The sequence below is a fragment of the Pygocentrus nattereri genome, chromosome 1, assembly GCF_015220715.1.
Source record: "Pygocentrus nattereri isolate fPygNat1 chromosome 1, fPygNat1.pri, whole genome shotgun sequence".
Lineage (NCBI taxonomy): Eukaryota > Metazoa > Chordata > Actinopteri > Characiformes > Serrasalmidae > Pygocentrus > Pygocentrus nattereri.
The window spans coordinates 21,036,138-21,056,655 of NC_051211.1; the positions used below are offsets into that span (position 1 = coordinate 21,036,138).

General features: G+C 39.2%; 1 protein-coding gene and 1 non-coding gene across 3 annotated transcripts in view; both read left to right on the forward strand.

Annotated features, from left to right (window-relative positions):
* grin2da (glutamate receptor, ionotropic, N-methyl D-aspartate 2D, a) overlaps positions 1 to 20,518 on the forward strand; it is a 140,924-nt gene that overhangs the window by 91,702 nt on the left and 28,704 nt on the right. Inside the window, exons 5-8 of one of the 2 annotated variants that reach the window (XM_037540064.1) lie at positions 2,854 to 2,968; positions 5,096 to 5,301; positions 12,092 to 12,263; positions 15,211 to 15,364. In XM_037540064.1, the coding sequence (XP_037395961.1) occupies positions 2,854 to 2,968; positions 5,096 to 5,301; positions 12,092 to 12,263; positions 15,211 to 15,364 (647 nt within the window). The remainder of the gene's footprint in view (positions 1 to 2,853; positions 2,969 to 5,095; positions 5,302 to 12,091; positions 12,264 to 15,210; positions 15,365 to 20,518) is intronic. The other variant, XM_037540068.1, reaches the window with a different exon arrangement.
* trnak-uuu lies at positions 10,742 to 10,814 on the forward strand. Its single transcript has one exon. It is a non-coding gene; the product is annotated as a tRNA-Lys (tRNA).

Genomic DNA, 20,518 nt, shown 5'->3' on the forward strand with positions numbered 1-20,518 from the left:
ACATTCTCCATTAGTCTGAATAACCATTTCTTCATGCAAAGAACAATTTAATCATGCCAAGGATTCACTGACCTCTATAAAGAGCCATTTCTTTACCCAAGAACCCTTGAAGAATCATCTTTTGTAAGAGTGTACTCTACATAAGAACCCAGTTTTATTTCAACTGAAGGGCTGACAGCTATTATATGTCCATGATTATATGACTAAAACTAAAAAACTTGGAATGACCAGAATATATATAATGATGGGCTTCTGAAACTTTTATGTTCTGAAGTAATAAATTTACATGGTCCACTTATTACTAGCCCAAGTTAAAAGGAACATAAACATCAAGACTGGGTTGATAGAGCATAAAACATTGATTCTTGTTCCCCTAACTGACTATTTGAAATTGAAAGAACTCAAAGTTTTAAGGCAGCCCAAACACTTTTTAGGTTAAAGCAACATTTTAAAAAATCCCTAATAAGAAGTTTAACCTTTTAAATGGCCACCTGCTTTCAAGTCCAAACTCCAAAATCGCACTATAATTTAAGAATATCTCATTTTTACACCACAGTCCATGTAGTTGCTGAGTAATAAGTCTTTGGATGTATTAAGCCTGAGATTTTATGGGGTAGAAAAATGAACTATTTTTCCCATTTGCAGAAAAGAGATCACCGAATTAGCATTATTATTATTATTTCCCCACCAGTTGCCATTCGCAGTTGGCACATGGCGCAGCTGGGATTCGAAGCTGAATGGCAGCTGTGGCGCTCGTGTCTGCTTTGCTTAACCGAGCCTGTCAGTATCTTTATTTCTTCATATCCTCTGCTACTAGACTATATCTCCTCCCAATCTCTTATCTTCTTTTCCCATGCTTTACAGTATTTGCCAGCTCTCTCACTTGTTCATCCGCCTTTGTGTCGTCTCTCTCCATCTCTCTGTGTCAGTTCGCTTTACTACTGCAGTCTTTATATGTTAATATATCTTGTATATGGCCTCTTGTCTTTTCTTCCCCTCTCTCTTCCTTTTTTTCTTTATTCTCACTTTCTTTTCCCGAATGTGCGCTCATTGTGCCCTGTTGTAAATGTATGAGTGACATCTGTATTCTGATACAGAGCTGCGCTTCAGGTTGTTTGTTCACCCCACATTGTATGGCTTTACAAGAACACATGTAATGTCAATGGCTGTGTCGCTATGACAACATTGCAGGGGGTGAGAGAGAGTCGAAGAGAAGGAGACGAAGAGAGAGAATGAGAAAGGGAGAGAGAGAGAGAGAGAGAGAGAGGGAGAGAGAGGGGTTACAAATACTGTCACAGTCTTCAGCTTCTGCTCATTTGAAATGCATGTAGGCCAGAGGAATTATTTCATACTATAAGCTCTTTATTGAAGGGCCAGCTTTGAAACAGTCATGTGTGACGCTGATGGGAAGAAACGAGCACAGCGATTTTTTCCGCTGTTACTGTGACTGTGTGCATGTATAGAGAGGAGGTGATTAAATAGACGTGTTCGCACAGCCAGAATATGTGTGACATTAACAATGCCATTCATCCATCTCTTCCGTGTCATCTTTCTTTTTTAGCATTTTGAACCATATCAAGTGTGAAGAACCATATCAGCATTTTGAACCGTATCAAGTGCAAATAAATGTGCTTCTTTCACCAGGAGTGCCGACAGTTTCCGGTTCCATTAAACAGGCATTAGACCGACAGCTTGTTTAACCAGTCGTCCTGACCAATACACGCTGGAGTGAATATAATCTCTCATAGAGAGGACCGTCATAAATTATGGATCGCAGATCAAGTGCAATTTCTGTGCAAAGGCCCGAGCAGCCAGACTTATGACACAAATCTCATTAAAATGGGGCAGAGCATCCAATAATAAGATGGGCTAAAATAAAAATGAAAAAGAGCTGGCAAAAAAGGGCCCGTCTCCTGCAAAACGGTCATGGCCACGTCGATGAACAAGCGAAAGAAGATGATGACAAATTGCAGACAAACGGGGCAGCTCCCATTCGCCCGTTTGCCCATTTGCTCCTGTATGGTAGGGAGCAGAGAACTGTCAGTTTTAACCTTTTTGTTCTTTTCTTCTTCTTCCACGTCGTCCCAAGTTCCTCTCCTTTTCAGCTTTTTTACGGCGCGGCTCTTAGATGCCCCGTTGTCATGGCGACTTACGAGAACATCTCAGCAGCATCCTAAGAGCTCTAAACAGTGGAATATTGAAAACAAGGCATCGGCGTGATGACTGGCAAGCTCCATCTTTGATGAGGACGTGCGAGAAAAACCCACAGAGTTATCCCCTCCGTCCCTCCAGGGCATCTGCCTTTCAGCTTCTCCCCCAGCCCCCCACCCCCCCCCCCTCCCAGATTTTACCTCTTTGTTTGTTCATGTGATCACTTTATACATTCATTCATTCCCTTGTTTAGGCCCACATAAGCCTTTTGTTCATTCTAACATGCGTGATTTGGCCTTCGCACATTTATTCCTACTACTTCTGCCAATTCTTCATTCATATGCCCATATTCATTGAGCGTCAAGCAATTCAGCAGACTCCCTTGCTCGTTATCAATGGTGGCGGTGTCGTCGCCGTCGAGAGCTTTTTTTTTTTGTAAAGGTCCCTTGAAGCATTCAGCACAAAACACACACAATATCCAGAGTGGAAAGGTGACTAATGGAACTCCTATCTCTCTCTCCCTTTATCTCTGCCTGCTCTCGCTTTCTCTCCCTTTATCATCCTCTCCCTCCGTCCTTCCTCCTTCCACTCTCCCATTCTTTATCACCCTTCTTCTCCTTAATTTGTTCCTTCACTCATCCCCCCCGCCCTCTCTTTCTCTCTCTCTCTCTCTCTCTCTCTCCTCTTTTGTTCCTCTCGCAGGTACTTCAGTAACATAACACTATCTGGACGAGACTACTCCTTTAATGACGATGGCTATTTGGCCAATCCGCTAGTGGATGTCATCTCCTACACAGCAGGCCGGGGCTGGGAAGAGGTGAGGGTAGGATTGGTCATTCATTCACTCATTTGTTCATTCATTTTTTTGGCCCGTTGACCAAACTGACTGAAAATTCTGAGTTGCTGTTGTTATGTACTCAGGTCAGGCCACCTAGTATCTGTCCCACTTGTTCTAACAGACTAAAAAGCTCATGTTTGAGCTAGAAGCATGTGGGAGAGTACATCTGAAAACATTTTATTGTCCAGTATAAACTAGCTTTACACATTTTTCAGTGTAAACATACACTGGCAATTTCAATGTAGGGAAATTCAGATATTTAAAACATGATACTAGTCAGACCAGTGTAATTCTTAAGCAACCTTTTTCCCTAATAAATAAATAGTTTAAGCTAAAGTAGCTGCACCTTCAAATGAGCCATTGCTACAGCTAACTCTAAAGCTAACACTAGAGCTAATGGGGGCGACTGAGAAGATGCTGAGGAGGACAACAGTACGAATGATGGCATCTGTACTATTAATTTTTAGCATCCATCCATAAATATTTATCTGTACACAGGATGTTTTTAATTGTACATGTGAGTGCAGTATCCTTTTTGACCTGACTAATTTATCAAGTTTCCAACAGCTGCCTTAAGACAACCCACATAAAGTTACCTTAGGCCAGCAGAAGTCTGCCTGTTAATAGTTTTGACACTGAGCTGTGGTCTTCCACATTGCTTAATTCATATTTTCTTAGCTTTAAGAGTAAAATAAAAGTAGCACCCTCCTTCAGACGATCAGATCATTCTGCTTAATTTACCACCAGCTTTGTTCTTCCTACAGGAGAGGAGTTTTTCCTTCCCATGACAGAGAACTAAGAGAGTGCTAAGAGAGAATTGTGATTGGCTGAGAGGCATGTCAGTCACTCTTTTGCAGACCTTTTCTCAATAAGTAATATTAGAGTACACAATGTTTCAACCTGAGTGACTCCTACAGACAATAAATTCAATGCATTTCTCTTTGCTGAGAAAAAGAAAAGCTTGTTGAGAGGAATTGACCTAAAACTCACTTATAATAAGCCACTGGGCAGATACTGAATAGAGTCAGTCAATGTTTATGCAAATCTGCATAATCTGTATAATTTCAGTGATTTGTTCTTTCAGAGATGAGAATAGTTTTTCAGAGGAAAAATTTTGTGGTGATATGTTGCAAGTGTAATGCTGTGGGTTGACTTTTCAAAAGCTAAATGATTTGAATGGATGTCAAATGACAAATCATCACTGTCCACTGTATCTCCATTTTTTGAGCACAGCAGGTGCCCTTTACATTGTGCACAACTTTCAAGATGTATGAACCAATAGATCTGCTCCAAAATGACTGAAAAGAAAATGATCACGTTAAAATAGTTACAATTCTTGATTTTTCATGTAAAGTTACATTTAGAAGATTCTTGCTTTTTTGTTTTGGACAGTGATGATATGTAAATATAACTGGTTGCTCACTGTGCTGTCATAACTGTTCAAAAATTGGACAAACGTCATATGAACAGCATGTCTATCTCCCACTAAGATCTGAATATTGTCAGAGTGTATTGGTGTCAGTCTTGAATTTGTGTCATATAGTCCTGTATATCCAACAATATTTACATAATTTTACAATTGCCCACTGGCGTATATTATAAACGAGTTCTGAGTCAAATTGCTTTCTGCTTTTTAAATTTGTCCATGACATATTTCCACCCACTAGCAAGGTCTCTCTCTATCATACAGTGCTATCAGGCTTGGAGCATGAATGCTTCCTTTGAGTCACATGAAGATAGCCATTGCATTGAAAGTGCAATTCCCTGATGGTAGTGCCAGTGCTTAGATGCTTATGCCACTTGAGAGCCCTGCCGTTCTTTCTTAAGCACAGGAACTGCATCAATATTTTGCACCATAGAAATTAACAGTACAATGCAGATGTAACAGAGATTATGTTGAATTATGCTGGAATATGCTGTTAACTTTGCACCTGACAGTCGTTTAATGCTAAGGCTAAAACTGTCTAAAGCAGTTGAGGCTCCTTTAGTCTAAAACTTGATTACAATGCATAAAAACTAGATTAGCCCTACCATTAATAGCATTAGTGCTGACAGGCTGACTAATAGCATTTGAATAATGCATCAGTGACATTTCCCATCATTTAGGTGGGCTGGTGGGAGAACGGTGTCCTACGTCTGCGTTATCCACCCTGGTCCCGCTACGGTCTATTTCTTAAGCCGCTTGATGACAGCCAGCATCTGCGGGTGGTCACCTTGGAGGAGAGGCCTTTTGTCATCGTAGAACCTGCTGACCCAGGAACAGGCTCCTGCATCCGAGACTCGGTGCCCTGTCGGCTGCCTCTCAACACCAGGTCAGAGGTTTTGAGAGTTTAAAGTTGCTTAAAGGAGATTAGCAAACAAAACTGCATTTTTCTTGCCTCATCACATCTTTGGTCTTTTTGTTTACCGTCTCAGAAATTGTGAAATGTGAGGCCTCTGCCATTTTGCCATATTTCCCTTTTACAGAAGGCAGGTGATTCTGCAAGCTGTTAGGATCTGGTGTTCAACTGGGCAAATGTCCTGCACCCAATTTGAACAAAAATGGCCAATAATCCAGCCTTGACAATTTCACTTTCACAGCTGCCGTTTTGAATACACAAACATCTGTGATGTACAGCAGAGTGTGTAATAGTGGTCACATAGCGCTTTTAGTGTTAGTGACTGATTCAGAAGACTCTTTAAATTTCTTTCTACCACTGTTAGCTTGGTGCTAACATCACACTGAGATAGACGCCAGCACCAGAAATAAGCTTTATCGTAGTGGTAATCAAGTGAGCAAAAGCTACCTATAAAGCTAATCACAAGGTTTCTGCATTAAACATTGCTGTGTACTGATATGCTTGGCTGGAATATTTTTTTGTGTATATTATTTTAATTTGTTACAATGTTGTGATTGTATCTGCACGAACAAACTTAAGAAGTCAAACATGTAAACTATGCTGTACTACAGTCATTGTTGTGCCTAATGTCCACACCCATAACCCTGCCCCTCCACAGAGACAGCCAATGAAGGCAGCGGTCATTAGCATACAAAGTCCCCACCTAAAAAATGACCTGTTCTTCACAGAAAAAGTAAATGACAATATAGAACACACCATACAAAGGCCAAATTAAGGTATTATTAGTTTTGTACTCTTTATTATAGAGCTTTATTATAGATAGTATATTAAATTGAAAAATATATGTATAATATGTCTAATAAAAACATGATTAGGTGACCAGACTTTCTAGAGCCGTAGGTGGAACCCTCATATTTAAGATAGAAAGTATAACATACAGGACGCATAACAAACAGGTGCATAAGGGCATACAATGTGCCATCAAGTGGAGAAGAATATCAGTAGGCCTTTAATTAGGGTGGGATGATAAACTTGCACATGTGTGGTTAGTGTTGTAGAATCAATGATCCAAAGAACTAAATAAAAAACTAATTGGACAGCAGTGAAGTCAGTGATAGGATCGCAGTCAGTTCCACTGTAAAGGTTCTTGGGCCAGTAGGGTGTGGGAGGTGAGATAAGAGTCAGGTTAATCTGATTTGATTGATAAGTTAAATATTTAAGAAAGAATCATTGATTATGTTTTCACTGCCTTTCCTTACTGCCAACCTTTTCTCTGTATATACAGTGCTGTGCAGAATTCGTCTGTTTATTTAATTATCAGACAAATCAGCCATTAAGTCCAACCAAATGCAGCATCAAATTTTTCAGCATTTAGTGCCCTCCATATTTTTTCAGCCCACCAAAGTTCAGCCATAGAAGTTGATTTTTCTACTTCTTATGATCCAAGTAATCCCTAACACATTCAGTGATGTTGAGGCCAGTCCGTTGTTCTGAGACCACCAGCAGCTTCTTTGTTCATCTTGGAAGTACAGTGAAACTTGAGTGATACTTGTTTTGGTTTGGTGGTTGGTGGTTGATTTAAATAGACCCGAGGGGGGCTTGAGGCCTTATGGCTTCATCCTCTGACTGTACAAGTGCCCTCTTGATTGGTGTGTGTAATCATTGTATTTTATATTGCACCCACCATTCTTCAAGATCTGTTTCAATGAGGCTCTGTCTTACCATGGAAATCCCTGGAAATAGAGCTTGTGGATCAGCTTGAGTGCTATGAAATTCATTGCTCTTGCACGCCACCTCTGGTGCTCTATCAACCGCCTGTGGTTCTCCTCAGTAACTCTGACTTGTTATGCGTCACAGCAGCTGATAATCTCTGTAATGAACAACAACCAAACATAATGCAGGCAATAAGGGGTTTTAACAACTACATTTTCATTACTGGAAAAAAAACTGATTTGAACGAGGCACTGCAGAGCTCTTAGCTAGAGTTATCACTTGATACTATGTGGGATTTCATTGGTGTAGTGATTAATGTTATGGCTTTGCACACTGGCTTTCAAATCCCTGCATGCTAGTTTGGTTTTATCTGAAACATGATCATAGTGTCACCCTGGATGAGAGATTGCAGTATATACAGTAAATTCATTCAAATTTATTTCATGTGCATGTTGTCTGCTATCTTGGTGCTCCTGTTTGTTATTGGTTGTTAGGAGTACCAGATGCTCTAGATTGATATATTTTTTAGGACTCCGGTTTAGTTAACTTGTTTTTTTCACTTATTTTTCCCCTTCCTCATACAAGTGGTCCATCTTATATTGAATCTTCTTAAAGATATCTCCTAACTTTCACTTAATGGCTGTGTGTTTTTTTTTTTGCCCAATTTAGATGTTTCCAATTCCACCCACTAGTTAGGACTCCCCCAATCACACGATACTATCGACGCTAGGAGGGTGAAGTCTAACACAGGCTTCCTCTGAGACATGTGAAACCAGCCACCGATTCTTTTCGAACTGCCGCTCACGCAACGTCATTGGACAGCCGAATGCACTTGGAGGAAAGCGCCAACCGCCAGATCTGTTACGTCAGTTAACAGATACATGCGCTGACTAGCATCCCGTTGAGTAATGGGGGATAATTGTGCTCTCTTGGACTCCTGGCTATGGATGGCTGCAGCATCACCAGGGTTCGAACTTGCAATCTCCTGATTGCTAAGGTCAACGCTTAGATGGTTGTGCCACTAAGGAGCCCTTAAAGGCTGTTTTGATTGTAAACGTGGTCTCTGAATTTTGCACAGTACTCAAAATATTACTACTATTTTCCTCTGTTTGTAGCTAATTTTATACTTTCATCCATCATTTCCTCTGCATCCATCCCAGCAGTGAATTATGATAAACAACAAACAATCAAACACTGATTCATGAGAGGCTCCACATTCATTTAAAAAAATATTGACAAAGCAGATGAATTTCCGGTAACACTTTATTTGAAGGATACCTACATAAGGGCTTCATGACGCATTCATAAGCACTGAACATTTATTACTAATTGAACATTTATTAAGTGCTTATGTCGTTTCTCGCCACCTGACATAAGATGTTTTATGAAATAAATGACATTGTACTGACATAATATGAATAAACATTGAACATATTTACATCTTTAAACATATTGAAAACATGATACATAACTATTTATGTCAGCATTCTTAAAACGACATTGTATTGATATCATATGTGGTTTAAGAGAGGAGAAGAATGACATGAAGCATAAACAATACTTCACACATAAACCGAAAAAACAACCTTTATGTATTTATCCCTTTTGGTTCTCTGTCATAATCTGCCTTCTGATGTGATATAAAATTGCATCCATCATCTTATCCATGCCATGGAGGGAAGAAGGGTGGTTTCCAGGCATATTTCACCTGATATCAATATAGTGTCCTATTAAGAATGCTGACATAGTGATGCATAGTGTTTTAAATATGTTTAGTGATGTAAATAAGTTCAATGTTTATTCTCATTATGTCAGTACAATGTCATTTATTTTATTAAACATCTTATGTCAGGTTGCAAGAACTGACATAAGCAATTAATAAATGTTCAAGTATTGCTTCATAAACACATTATTCAGTGCTTATGAATGTGTTATGAAGCCCTTATGTAGGTAGCCTTCAAATAAAGTGTTACTGAACTTTCTATATATGCTAAACTGACTCCTACAGAGCAGTGGCCAAAACATCTGTAATATCATTCTATCTGTGCACACAGTTAGATTGCAAGTACTCCAGGAAAGAAACTGTGATAAGCAGAAATAAGTTGGATTAGACTTTTTTTGAAGAATACAATTAATGCAGTATTACAGTCTAGTATGCAGTTTTATGATAGAGATAGTGGCAGTCTTTTTTGCATAGTAGATATGGACTTTCACCTAGCCTGACCTAATTTTATACTAAGAAAATAAGTCTCGTGTTTGTAATAGTTTATCTGTCCTGGCTCTACCTGCTCATGTCTCCACCTCTGTCACACTGGCTATGTCCCTAGTCCTGCCTAGTCATTAGTGTTTCTATCTGTATGTAGAAATGCTGCTTGACAGATTGGGTGGTAGTAGAAAGAGGACGATGTTCATGTTCGTAAATACAAAAAACATGGAGGTTGTGAAAAGATTTATATACTTTTTAAAAATCTCATGCTCAAAGATTAATCACAGCTTGAGTATTTAAACCTGGGGTCTGCCTTATGTAGCAGGATTTATGACTTAGCCAGCTAACTTTAGGCTTAGTCTTGTGGGGCCAGGTGTGATCTCCTAACGAGAATGCCGGTTGACAACCGTGAGAATTTGGGCAAAATGTAGAAACTTTAAGTTATAGGGGCGGGAACACACATTTTGAAATCTATTAAACTAATCCCATGCCTCAAAAGAGGCGGAGCTTCATAGTGCATCCATAGTGCACTCATCAACATTGATGATGAAGATACTTATGTAGCGATTTGCTTTCTAGCTTTTTTAGCTTGCATTATTGTATTCCAGACAATAATTAAAAGATTAAAAGTTTAAAAATCCAGAGTACAGGAGTGGGTTTGTGAGCACTGCACGTTATGCCAATGTGTATATTCATTACAAGATCATTTCTGGCCCTGCAAGACTAAATTCAGTCTAACCCCATTTTTTTCTGTTTCATGACGGTGGATCACTTTTTACAGGAACATCTTGCTGTGACAACTTATACCGCCAGGTCCTGACCGGTCGAGTGAAGGAAGTAGAATATTGCTTTTTAGTAGAAGAAGCAAATCAAACAAAATAATAAGACATAAAGCAGTTATTTCTCCAGTAATCACTAACCCTTATAGTGCTGCTTGTTAAGGTTTTAAATACTTTACTTTCATGAAATTTGATGTTTGAAGCACAGTTGGTCAATGGTTCTGAATTCTGCTCTAATTCTATTCTATTTCAAGCCTGGGTTAACTAAAAAAGTTGTTAATTGCTGCCATAAAATTAGTTATTGAATTTGTTAGGATTTGTTAAGCTAAAACTAATCATGTTTAAGTTGCACGTGTTGCACGCAGCAGGATTTATGGGTAGACAGCTAACTTGAAGCTCTGTTCAGTCTAACATTTTATTTTCTGTTTTATTATGTTGGAACATTTTTACCAGGGAATCTATTCCATGGCAGCTTTTGCTTCATGTTTAACCTGCTCCACAGTAGGTTAAGTTCAGGATTTCAGATTGTCAGCAGGACCAATCAAGACTGAGCTCCTAACCCATCTGGGGCTGATGGAGGTGGACCCCTCTGAATACTTTTTTGTATGAAAACGTGTAGAATTTCACTTTTCAGCAGAGGAAACAAATGATAGTATGTAGATGTTAAGAATATACAGCAATTGCCACTCCAAAAAGCACTGACATTAACAGCAGGACCCAGATAGCTCAGTTGATAGAGCATCAGCCTTTTAATCTGAGGGTCCAGGGTTCAAGTCCCTGTTTGAGCAAACAAGCAAGTTGTTTGGGGTAGTCATGGGCTGGAAGTTAAGGAACCAGCCTTCTTACCGCAAGGTTGCTGGCTTGATTCCCTGAGCTGATAGTGAAAGCCTGAAGTGCCCTTGAACATGGCATCTAATGCCCAGCTGCTCCCTACCGCTCTGGGTAAGTGTGCTCACTGCCCCCTATGTATGTGTATGTGGTGTTTCACTGCATGGATGAGGTGAAATTTCCCCGCTGTGGGACTAATAAGGATCATTTAGTTTTACTGTTATAAATACTTCACTTTTGAAAAATAAAAAGCCTCAACTGCTCCTCATGTGTCACATGATTGGCTATTCATCATAAACATCACACTTTTACGTGCATGCACATGAGGATTAAGCATAGCTCGAGTATCTAAACTTGGTTTAACAGAGAAAAACGTTACCCATCTTCCTAGAATGAGTTAAATGCTGTTCCATTTGTCAGATTTTGTGAAGCAGAATTTTAGTCAGGATTCCAGTGTTTCGTAAGACAGACCCCTGGTTCTCTACCCTTGTTTTTGTGTGTGCTTTTGTTGTTTTTTTGTTTTGGTTTTGTTTGTTTATTCCAGTGTTTCTGTTTTCATTTAAATAAAATCAAACTTTCGCCTACATGCACTCGCCTCTCCCTGCCTCTCCTGGGTGACAGTGCTAGATTTTTAATGCCCTTTCACATCAAGAGCAATTTTTGCTAGCCTGCCAAAAGAAAACCCACCACAACATGCTGCATTAGGCTGTTACAACAGCAACAAACTTGCACAGTTCAAAGGCGCAAACCTCAAGACAAGCTGCTGCAGCCCATTATGTTGGTCCAAATCTATTATCAGAAACCAGAAGAAAGAAAACATACAAAAACACAGCTTTGTTGGAGAGCAAAGTATATCTGTATGAGAGAGAATCTGTGAACATTGCAGGCTGTGTGCATGGAATCATCGCAATAGATCAAAACAAGTAGGAACAGCCCTGTTGCAGGCAGTAATTTGTATGTGAGTCCCCTTATTTTTTCTTCATTTTCTGCCATTACCCACAGCGCTGAAAGATGAAGGCATGGGAGGTGGTATCATTGCCTCACATTGACAGCTGATATTGTCAGCTATGTAGGTTTCGTGTGCTACATGATTCTGTGGTTCTTTGTATGGATATTTTCTTCAAGTTACATGTTTCTTCATTTCTCCTCTTGTTTTGTCTGGTCTTTCTCCACCAAAACGTCTCTCTCATGTCTTTTACTACTGCAACTTGCCTCTCTCCCTCTTTCTTTTCATCAGCAGCGTGGCTGTGGAAGGCATACAGTCCATGAAGCACTGCTGCAAAGGCTTCTGCATTGACGTCCTGAAGCGGTTGGCTAAAATAGTGGGCTTCACCTATGACCTCTACCTGGTGACCAATGGCAGGCATGGGAAGAACATAGATGGAGAGTGGAATGGAATGGTTGGCGAGGTCGGGCTTTCGTTTTATTTAAAAGTGTTTGGTTAACCTTGAGTCACCATGCCACAGACTCTTTAGTGAAATTGGTGTGGTTGCTGTCTTTGAATAATAGCTGAACCGAAGCACTTCACAAGGTACAATGTGTTTTTTGGGCTCGGGTCTAAATTGAATAGATCTTTTTGTGTCGTTTTGATAAAAGACTTAGTAACTTACTTATAGTAAGAGCTCAAGATTAAAACATAAGGTATGTGTCATCCAGTCCTTACTTTTTCCATATACAAATTTGTAAACGTTCAGATATCACTTGATTTGCTTCGGGGCCAGTTGCACAAATAGGTCTTCAGCTAAAGCTCTCTTCAGACTGGATTCATTATCAGGGACATGTCTGTAAAAAACATTGATGCATCACCTCAGTGATAAAACTCACAAATCTGGATGGTGATAAAACTACTATTACTATGGGAGGCGCAAGTTTGGATGACATTGTGCCTAAAAGGTATTGCTTTGTTGATGCTGTGTAGATGTAGATATGAAGTGCTTTACATGCCTGCACAATCCCGTCTAATAGACTTTGTTTTTTGTTTCTCCTCCTGCTTGGTAAATGGTTAAAATACTTTCAGTGCACCCACTGGTGTGTGTTTCAGAAAACGTTTAATATGGACATGTGCCAAAAGACTAAATACAGTGAGAAGCAATGATCAAAAACCTATTTTTTCCAATGTGATGCACCATCTGCCTGGAAAATTCACTGAAATCACAGAGATTTATGTCAATACTTATGACACGCCCCCTGACTTTGGTAAGTCAACAGTAGGTAACTTGGCCTGTAGTTTTCTCAGGGGAGTAGAGGGAAAAACACTGAACATGACCAAACATTATCCCAGGTAAACTTAATCCTGTCTGAATGTTAATATATAATTAATGTTTTCGTTCATCATTATTCACTCACCACAGCACTTGCTACTTAAATACAACCATAAGAATCCCTTATATTAACCAACCAATCATTTACATTTACAGCATTTAGCTGACGCTCTTATCCAGACCAACTTATAAAAAGTGCTTTGTCTATCTAGAGAAAGTATCTTTGCTGGTTGCAAATAGGTTAAAGTGAAAGCTACTCCTGAGCTCTGATATTACTAGAAACACAAGAAACTTTTTTCTACATGAAAAGAAACAGAATTAATTTTAATAAGCGCAGTACATTTCTATGCTGTGCGGACAGTCAGTGAGAGTCCATTCCACCACCTGGGTGCCAGGACAGAGAAAAGTCTTGATGCTTGTTTTCCACTCATCTTGAAGGATGGCAGATCAAGCTGAGCTGTACTTAAACCTTGAAGGGCTTGAGGTACAGTTCAGGTTTTGATCATTACTATTAGGTAGGGATGGGCTGGTCTGTTTTTGGCTTTGTAGGCAAGTATTTTAAATCTGATGTGTGCAGCTACAGGAAGCCAATGAAGGCAGTTCAAAGATGGAGTCACATGAGTTACCTTAGATCGAAGGATGATCGAAGACGAGCCTTGCCGCTTGTGAGTTGCAGTAGTCAAGCCTTGAAATGACAGGAGACTGAACTCGCACCTGGGTGGTCTCTTGATTGAGAAAGGCTTGAATCCGCTGGCTGTTGTACAAGAGAAACCTGCATGACCGAGTCAGGTTCGGAGTATGAGCTGAGAACGATGACTGGCAATCCAGACTCACACCAAGAATTCCTGCATCTTCAGATGGAACGATCAAACAGTTCTCGAATGAGATAGAAAAGATCATGATGAGGACCTGTAGTTCCAGGGATGAATAGCAGCTCAGTCTTGCAAGGATTGAGCTTCAGGTGGTGAGCTGCCATCCATGAGGAGATGTCAGTCAGACATGCCGAGATGCAACTTGAATCCTGGGGACCTGAGGTTGGAAGGAAAACAGTAGTTGAGTGTCACCAGCATAGCAGCAGTAAGAGAAGCCATGAGAAGATATTACATCACCAAGAAAACGAGTGTAAAGTGAAAACAGGACCCAGCACCGAGCCTTGTAGGACGCCAGTGGAGAGCCTGCATCGAGGGGATGTGGACCCTCTCCTTGGTACCTGAAAAGAGTGCCCCTCCTGATAGGACTTCACCCACCTCCACACAGAGTCAGTGATTCTAAGGTTGGTGAGGACAGCCAGAAGGATCATGTGGTTGTGTCAAAAGCTGCAGCGAGGTCAAGAAGAGTCAGAACAGATGACAGTTTGGCTGATCAATCATGACCACTTTCCTCGGCACTGACCTATAGGCTAGTAAAATACAAACAAACGAGCATTAGTGTAATCTCACCTCGATCGTCATACAAAACCATAAAGAACGCAGCAGTTTTGTCTTTATTCAGTTTAAAATGGAGCCCAGAAGCAAGTGTTTATTCCCTTTTCAGACAGAGGAAAGAAGCCAAGGCATCTATCTTACTCTGTTATTTTTAACTTTAGTTCTCCTCATCTGATAAGCGATTTCTATTATTTGACTCATCCATTCTTTCCATTTTAGTGATGATTTGAAGACATTTAATGCACAGATGGCTACAGTAGGATGTTTGACTTCCCAGCAATGTTAGTTATCTGCTTTCCTTCAGTTTTCACCTGCTGATGAAAAACAGACCCCTTGCCCTGCTAAAAGCACCCCAAAGTTCCTCACACCTTTAAAACACATCATCAGAAGGATGTTTTCCTAGTATTCAATAAAAATTCTGCTTCTACTGTGGCACCACTGTAGGATGCAATAGATGTAGATGTAGTTAGACCACCTGATGAACTTACATGCAGTGTGATTCATAGTAGCAGCATCAAATGTAATTCACATTCATGCTCTTGTGTACGGTCTGACTGCAAAGAATTCCACCCAGCACTGTCATGTCTGTAGCAGCGTCAGTGATGTGAGTGGGTGTGCTTTTTTGTTTTCCTTTTTTTCTAATCACTGTTCTTTCCTGCTGGTACTTCCAGGTGGTTTCCAAGCGAGCTGACATGGCCATTGGCTCGCTGACTATCAACGAAGAGAGGTCAGAGGTTGTGGAGTTTTCTGTTCCCTTCGTGGAGACTGGCATCAGTGTCATGGTTTCTCGTAGCAATGGCACCGTCTCTCCATCTGCTTTCCTTGGTGAGATAGACCTTGGTGTCTGAATATGGATTATGCTACTGTATTGGTTCAAAGTCATAGATTTTTAACTGATTTGGACTTTTTTTGGACTGGATTTTTGTGTGTCTTTGAGTGACCCTATACCTTATTATATTTAATATATATTTATGTATTTTTTTAAAAATAAATTCAAGTTTTATTATATCACTACCAAAACAATCCAAACAGTGCTAAAGCTTTACCAGATGTTAGTGGCTGTTACGTTTTTAGCCAATTTTGAGCTTACCTCAGAATCGTTAGCCAGTAAAAGACTTGCAAACTCTTTTTTTTTTTTTATAAAATATGTGTTTCAGTAGTGACAATTCTTACACACACTGATTTTCAGACTGTGGGACACATTTACTACATAACAGTGAGCTCTAACTGCTCTAAATGGCAGGGGTGTGGTTTAAAAATGGATTAAAACTCTTTAGGCCTGTTTACACCATATATTTTCAATGATCAGATCACATCTGGATTTCACTTGACCGCATGAAAAATCAAGTGTAAACACTAGGGGTGCATCAATACTGTTTTTTTTATCAGATGCAGCAAGGAGCTCACACATAGAATTTTATATCTTTTCAGAGTCTATGCTACAAGAAGTACAGCCTGTACAGACAGTTCTGTCTACAAATGATAAAAAAATAAAGCTGTTTCATGCAAAATAACACGCTGTGTGCTGAGCACTGTGCAAACACTGAGAAACAGAGCAGCACTGCTAACACTGAGCACTGAGGCAAAGCCAGGCAGTGACGTATACGGTAGGACAAAACAGTCTCTCTACAGCCTGATTTACAAAAAAATCATGTATTAGTGTTTATAACTCTTAATTCTATTCAGTCAGAGTAGTCTGCATAGACAGATTTTGGTAGCAAATGTTGACTTTTTTCCGTCTCTGTTTTGCTAGCTTGCGTGTCTCCGTCCATACTGGCGAAGTGGTTGTGATCGCGTTTGTATGACTGTTTAAAACTAGCAAAATTCAGACACTGTATTCCTGGCAAGAATCTTCTAAGGCTGAATGTTTTAAGTGACATACAGCTTTGTGTCAGACAGTTACTCATCTCTGTTTGAGCAGAGCCTCCTTCACGGTGTTTGTTCAGTATCGTGTTAGTGTTGGTTTGTACTGCTGGTATCTGAATGTTGGTATCGCTGAATGAGCGCAGTATTGGATCGATACCTAATACCAATATCAGTATTAATGCATCCCTAGTGAACACACCCAAGACACACTGTGATCAAGTTAGTCAAACCACATACAGAGGTGGATCGCAAGTTCATTTAACACAAGTGTAAACAGAATGCGGTTTTTGCAGATGAGAGAATAAACAATGAAACGGAAGATGGAGGATATGTGAGGGTGGCTTTAACCCCAAACAAAGAGTCTTCTTCCACTCAGGGCCTGTGAAAGCATCCTAGCCAAGGTTATCAACTCATGTCGTAACAGGGAAAAGAGAAAACAAAAGTAAAACAGAAACGATGCATGTGTTGATGTGCTTCACACAAAGGAAAACTACAGTCTGATCTCATCTGGTGAAGATGAAGTCTGGCCAAAGTTTATCCAGATGTGATCCGGACGTGAAACACATGTTAATGTGTGATATAAAAACATGGGACAACATTTTTTTGTAGTATTTAAAAATTAAACTCATGAATCTAAATCTTCAAAAGAAAGTGAAGCTCTTTTAGAAACAACCACTGAAAAAAAGGGAAATTTGAATGAAAGTTGAAGTTGAAAGTTGAGGGCTTAGAGTTTTGGACAGCCAGCTCCCAAAGAAAGTGTTGTATAAGTACTGCTTTTGTACATATTTAGTGTATTAATATATCAATTAATGACTTGGGTTTAAATAGATCATAACATAGTTCTTGTAAACATTTTAGGTCTGAATACTTATTTTTTAGCATATTTTTGTGACTGCAGTTTGAACAAATTAGGTTGAATTCTCCATATAATTTTTATATTGTTCTGTCTTCTACATGGTCCTGAATATGAAGCTGAAGAACTCATCACAAAACTGCTGCGTATTACAAAAGAAACAAAACAACCACTGTGTACTTTTTTTTATCACACAGTCTATGTTTCCCTCATTGTAGACCACCACTTGCCCATCTTACTTGATGTCATGGTGCACCACCAAGCTGGAATCAAATAGGGGGTAGAGTGATTTCAGTCATTTCCATCAAATGAATCAAACAACCACAGAAGAATGATGAGGCACATTTAGTTCTGTCAGTCAAGCTTTTTATTTTTTTTATTTTTGACATTCATAGTGAAGGGCATCAATCAGACTCACTCAATTCCACTGTGAAATTACCCTATCCAGACATCCTTTCCGAACTCAAAATGGCTTGATACTAATGAACGAATAACACATGTTGTGATTTTTAGCACATTGAAATGACTTCAATTAATCTACCTATTAATTTAATAAGTAATTTAATATTTAATAACAAATGAAATTACTTATATTACTATTTTGTTCTTCTTCGTAAGCTGGGCAAATAGATGAACTGTTTCCAAATTGAGGACGAATGAATGATGAATTCATCACATACCTCCCCTTGAATTCGTCATGTACCACAATCAGTCATATGGTTTACTAAAGAAAACCTGTGTAGCAAGGCATGCAAACTCCATTGTATACCAATATAACCAGCCTTGAGTCCTTCAAATGTGGCTCAAACATGTACTGTTTATAAATTGTATTATCTCTTATAATAACAGATACAATGTTGACATGTGCACAGGAGCTAACTAAACATATCCAGCCTACAGTACACTTCAGAGAGAAAGCCCTTGTAACTAATGATGAATATCAACAAGAGAAAGGATGGATTTATTTAGATAAGCGCTCAGCAGATGACAAATTTGATTACCAGCTGTGGCACAAAGCTGCAGAACCAAAGACTAAATGCAAAACCGGTCTTTGCTTTGAATGGATTTTGGGTAAAACAGCAGCTCTTTAACCCCATCTTACTTAATGCATTCATGATACATTCAGAGACTTTGACTTTGTCCTCATTAACCCATTAAATAGCCAGGGCTGCTGGTGTGTTTTATTACAAAGTTTTATTACACACTTCTATAACCTGATAATAGATCAACCACTTTGCACTGAAGTCCCTGTAGTTACTGAATAATAAGACTTAGTATGTAGTAAACTTGGGATTAGCTGTGTGCATATTGGGCACATTTCCTTGTCGATGAGAAATACATTTAAGTGTATTTTTCAAAAGTGCATTTAACATGAAAAATACTTTAATGCATATTATGTTTATTATTTTAGAACAATTTAAGTATATTTAAATTGTAAATAAGCTATGAGCTATAAGCATTTAAGTGTTTTTTTCATACAGCTGAAGTTGCAGTTAGATAGATTTCAGTATGTAATTTGTAGATATGAAGGTAGCTAAATGTACAAGTGGACATACTCATTAAGTTAAGATGCCACTTAATAGGTTATACTGCAACTACAATGCACTTAAAATTATATTTCAGCATGTTACATGCAAACAGAATTCAGACACGTGCAGATATTGAAAGAATAGAGATTTGATCTAAAGTGGAGGAAAATCCAGAAATCAAATCCAACCAGAAAGGCAACGTAGCAAAAGGGAAAAGACAGAGAATCGAGAATCGTAGTAGTAAAGCAAAGGTCAAAAAACACGAGAACACAATCATCAATAATCGCTCAGTAGTTTAGCAGGAAACAATACTTCGCGACAATCCTGTTCTAAGCCCAGGCTTTTATACTAACTAAACAGGACTTGGTACACAGGTGTTGCATGTTAGTACTCTGGGGATTGTGAGCGCTGATAGGAGTGCTTAGCTGAGTCATAGGTCACGTGAGTTCCTTGTGTGTTCTGGGAAATGGAGTCCGAATCAGACTCCGGTTGTGACCGAACAATCACGTGATTTCCCAAATGCTGCTGGGAAATGTAGTCCTCAAATAAGTCTGAGGGATGCGTGACACAGCGTCACTAATGCAGTTAAATACATTCAACAAATAAAGTATATGTTGCAGTATAATTAAGTATACACAAATATATTATGAACAATAACCTACTATATCTAAGTAGTGTTGAAATACATCTTCTATGCCTACAAGTGCGTTTTTGTTCTACACATTCAGTTCCAAAAAGTTGGGACCGCATGTGAAATGCCAGTAAAAACAGAGAGCAGTAGTGATTAGTGAATTCAGTTTAAACTGTGTTAAATTGAAAACAGTACAAAAACATAATATTTGATGTTTTACCTTATGACCTAGTTTTTCTTTGTTATTTTTTTTGTAAATATATGCTCATTACAAATATGATGTATGTAATATGTTCTAGAAAGGTTGGGACAGGAGTGACATGACCTTCCCTTGTAACAGCACTTATTAAATGTTTGGGGGTGGAAGACACTAATTAATCCAGTTTTGAAAGCAACAGTTTTTTTGTTGTTGTGCGCCATACATTTTCAATAGGAGACAGGCAGCTCAGGCTAACGTCCTCTGATTACACAACACTTGCAAAATGTGGTTTAGTGTTGCATGAAGTAAGCATGGATGTCTCTGAAAAAGATGGCATCTTAAAAGGCAGCTTGTAGTGCTCCAAAATGTGTATGTATGTTTCAACTTTGATGGTGCTGTCAGAGATCTGCAAGTTATCCATGCCATGGGCGCTAATAAACCCCACTGAGAACACTGTTCATCAGGCTGTTTCAGAAGAGCTCGAGCCCAGAGAAGTCTGCAACATCTCTGGACTACATTTGTCTACATTTGGTTTCCACTGTGCATAGTAGAGTATTAACTTGCTTTTCTGGATATAGTGACAAACAGTGTTTGTGGTTAACCGCTTATAAGATTTCGTTGAATTACCTGAATTTCTTGATACTATTATACAGCGGAGAAGGTGAAGTATTTAAGAGCATTACAAATGCTTGTCAAGGAACAATGTTTTTAAACAGTCGGACAGTTTGCTGAGCTTCGAGCCATCCTTGCTCATGAAGGACCTTTCTGAATGCTGCTTTTATACCCGAGCTTGTTTGCATCACCTATTTCAAAGTATTTTCTGAACATTTAATAACACTGCCAGTTCTAAATGAACTCTGTCCAAACCTCTTTGGAACTTGCTCTGGAATTTCGCAATTTA